This window comes from Nestor notabilis, unplaced genomic scaffold (genome assembly GCF_000696875.1).
Source record: "Nestor notabilis isolate BGI_N333 unplaced genomic scaffold, ASM69687v1 scaffold4138, whole genome shotgun sequence".
NCBI lineage: Eukaryota > Metazoa > Chordata > Aves > Psittaciformes > Psittacidae > Nestor > Nestor notabilis.
In genome coordinates, this window is record NW_009940417.1 from 45064 (window position 1) to 49157 (window position 4094).

The following is a 4094-nucleotide window of genomic DNA, read 5'->3' on the forward strand; positions in this document are numbered from 1 at the left end:
TTTCAACCAGTAGCCTAAAGGTGCTGCACTGAACTGAGGATCTTCAATTCTACAACTTACGTGTTAAATGGTACGCACACAAACTTTGCATTTTGTCTTTGCTGAGAAAAATTATAATAAGCAAAGCTCTAAACCAATGATTTAAGAACTATACTAAGGTTCAAATTCAGATGAAAAGGTAGCAGTGCTTTTAAAGTATGTCTTTAATCTAGAATTTGTAAAGTTCTCAAAGAACAGCAACTTAATTCTTCATAATAATGATGGAAAAAGAAATATGTATGCTAACTGCCAACTTGTATATCCACATTACTGTACAATACTGAGAGCTGTCAGCTGAGGTTAAGCTTAAGAATATATCCCCATCAAAAGAGACATATTTTAAGCACTTATAAAAGTAAGCGATCAAACCAGTTCTCAAGGTAGTGTTTGAGACCTGATGCAATGCCTGATGCCAAGGTCACTAACAAATGCAGCTCATTAATTCATGCACTGCCCCCTCAAACTAGTCACAAAACCAAGCAGCTATAGCTCTGTGGTAGCTCTGGACAATCACACTTTCTCAAGTACCTAAATAATATCCAAACACTAAAAATATGCAGTAAGACAGTACTCTACTATGCACACTACAAACAAATACCAATCAGCCTTTGCAAATGCAAACACTAATTATATTTATTCAAATTATTATTATCTCCATGATGTCCATGTGCCTTTGAGATACACTGTGTTTAACCTTAATATCTGTATAGCCACATTAGGCAATCAGGGCACAGATAAATCAAAATCATTTGTTATTTAACACTACAGAATCCCACAGGACACTTTTTTGTCAGGTATTTGAAACTAGATGCAACAGAGTAACCTGAAGGACTAATGACCAACAAGTTATGGACGAGCAGTTATAGCAGGAGAGATTAACTGTGTGAAGCTGGTTAAATGTGTCATCATTTAGAACCAAGGTAACAGAGCAAGCCATACTGCATCACTGCTCTATTTAAACAAAGTGATTTCAAGTAACCAGGTATAAACCAGATAAACTAAACTGAAATAATGAAGTGAGAATTAGACAAGTTTACTTTCTTTTGCAATCTACTTAGGCAGTTATTTATATTATGTTATGTTAGGAACTCTGTCACACCCAGAAACACAAATACCTAAGATACTAGGACTCCAGACAGATTCAACATTCACATAGCTTAAACTTCCTCATGCTTAAATTCTTAACCAGGATTTCAAAATCATATAATGTACTATTACTTTAATATTTTAGCAGCTACCTGAATGAGCTTGTTCTTAATTCTGAAGGTGTCAAGCATCAATGATTTTCTGCAGTTTGACAAATTTGTTCGGGAGATGGGTATAGTAATTTAATGGAGATACTAAGGTAATCTGTTATACAGGCTATAATGCCAAAAATAATCATCTCTTACTCACAGAATTTGATCAGTAGAACAAAACACAAAATTCAATGAGTTAGAACTCTTGGTTTGTAAAATGCCACATTACAGACTTCACAGCTAACGGAAACTCCTCAAAATAGTGTTGCAGGAAAAACTACAGTAGTAGCTTATTGTAGAACATTATGATAATTGCACATGAATTCTAATAGTGACACAAGTATCATCACCTCCTCCATTTCTGCACAGACACGTTCTACAGAATCATAGAATGGTTTTGGTTGGAAAGGACCTTAAGATCATCTAGTTCCAACCCCCCTGCCATGGGCAGGGACACCACACACTAGACCATGTCACCCAAGTCTGTCTAACCTGGCCTTGAACGCTGCCAGGGATGGAGCATTTACCACTTTGGGTAGCCTGTTCCAGTGCCTCACCATGCTCACAGGGAAGAGCTTTCTTATATCTAACTCGAATTTCTCTTCAGTTTGAATCCCCTTGTCCCTTCAATACAGTCCCTCACGAAGAGTCCCTCTCCAGGATTCCTGTAGCCCGCTTCAGATATCAGACAGCAGCTCTGAGGTTTCCATGCAGTCTTCTCTTCTCCAGGCTGAACAGCCTCAACTTTCTCAGCCTGTCTCCATAGCGGAGGTGCTCCAGCACCTGGTCATCCTCATGGCCTCCCTCTGGACTTGCTCCAGCAGCTCCATGTCCTTTTTATGTTGAGGACACCAGAACGGTACACAATACTCCAACTGGGGCCTCACGAGAGTGGAGTAGAGGGGCAGGATCACCTCCTTCGACCTGCTGGTCATGCTTCTTTTGATGCGGCCCAGGATACAGCTGGCTTTCTGGGCAGCGACAGAATCCTTTCACTTTAAAGCCACACTACCTGCCAGCAAGCTCTCTCACATTGTTTATACCAAGTTCTACTTGTGCTTATAGCACCTTCCCTTACAGGGCTCAGCCCCTAATGCTGTTTCAGAGAAGCATGCATAACCATGCACCTCAGAGAAGTGCATCACATGAGTATTTGAAGTTCAGATGTTCTTTTCAACTGTATGACATGATTCAGAAGTGTAGGATAAAACTACAGAGCAGAAAATTATTATTAATAATGGCAAATACATGGTATGAGTCTTTCAGACAGAGTTCATAAGGCAGTTTACTTGTGATCTAAGCAAAATTCCCTCATTTCTCACATTTACCTAAGTGATTCCAATAATAACTCCTAAAATTTCTCCAAGACAAACAAAAAAAAGGACAAAACCAATGGCACCCACTTATTACATCAAGACTTGCATATCTCTCCACGAAGAAACACCTCCTCTAATTTTCCAAGACAGAAAGTGCTGCAAGTTAAAATTGTGTCTAGAAATGCTCACTAGAAAAGGACTCGTATTAAACATCATGTTTCATCCCAAGGAGTACAGTCACAAACTGAGAGCCTTAGGTAGAAACCTGTACTTCATTGTCTCCTGCTAATTTCAGCAGTGACTTTTAAGATGTATCATATCTTTATTATAAAGTAGATATGATAAAATATAACAACTGCATCTGAATGCAAGAAATGGGTCTATACCTGCCTGTGACCACGAAACAGAAATCAATAATCCACCAAACCAAGCATAACCATATGTCAGTTTCACACATTTTCTCCCCTCCTTTGACAGAATAATAAATAACCAACTCTCTTCTACAACCAGCATGCTGCAGGAAGCTGGATGGTATTTTATTAGCCCAGTTTACCCATCTGATCTGACATAAACTACAAATCCACCAACGCCCTGGTTACTCTATCACTAGATCAGACTATGAACTCCTGCTCAATATGCTTCAAAGTTAGACATGACACAATATAGAGGAGAGAACATGATCACTTACCCACTATAGTGTGTTTTTACTCTGATGAAGTCTTTGTTCAAATCCATTTTTGAGCCCATTCTGCTAGGCATGGTGTGTATTTAGCAGTCTAAATAAAATTATATAGAAATAAATTCATCCACGACATATAATTCATTTAATCCTGAAGTGAAGAGCTTCACATGCAAAATGTGTGTTTCTCCTCCAGATGATTTTCAATCCAGCTGCACAGAAAGAAAACCAGAAGAGAGATGAATATACAGACACTACTGAACAAATGAGTTGTCAAATTTTATAAACACAAATGGCTTTACATAGAACAGTGAGAAACTGAAAGAGAAATATACAAGAACATTGACCTGTACAGAAATTAAATCAGCTAAAAATATCCTGTACAATTCAGTTTTACAGAAATAGCCCCAGCATTTAAGGATGTTTTTTTAATAAAACACCCAACAGTTCCCTCTTGGCTAAAAATACCCTGAAGAAATCTTTACTTACTCAACACAGCTTCTGGCTTTTTTCTTCTAAGGAGTAGAGTATCTTAACACAGAATAGTTCTTATATAAATGGAAGACTGCTATCAGTTGATGTTGGTCACAAATTCACCCAAGAAAAGCAGAACTCCAAGGGACAATTTAAATTATTTTTACGACTGAAGGCTGACAAACATCCTGTTTATTGAAAATTACCTCCACCTCTCCATATACTCATATACACACACCCAGAGAGCGTCCCAGCCCCGCTGCCTGGGGAAGCAGGTCCACAGGTGCCAGGAGACTCCAGAATTCCGCCTCCCGCCCTCTCCTCTCCCGCAGGATTCGGAGGAACCCG

General features: G+C 38.9%; 1 protein-coding gene across 2 annotated transcripts in view; it reads right to left on the minus strand.

Annotated features, from left to right (window-relative positions):
- PRKCZ (protein kinase C, zeta) overlaps positions 1 to 3352 on the minus strand; it is a 40368-nt gene extending 37016 nt beyond the window's left edge. For both annotated transcript variants that reach the window (XM_010020325.1, XM_010020324.1), the window contains exon 1: positions 3282 to 3352. In XM_010020325.1, the coding sequence (XP_010018627.1) occupies positions 3282 to 3352 (71 nt within the window). The remainder of the gene's footprint in view (positions 1 to 3281) is intronic.
- Positions 3353 to 4094: the final 742 nt, after the last annotated feature.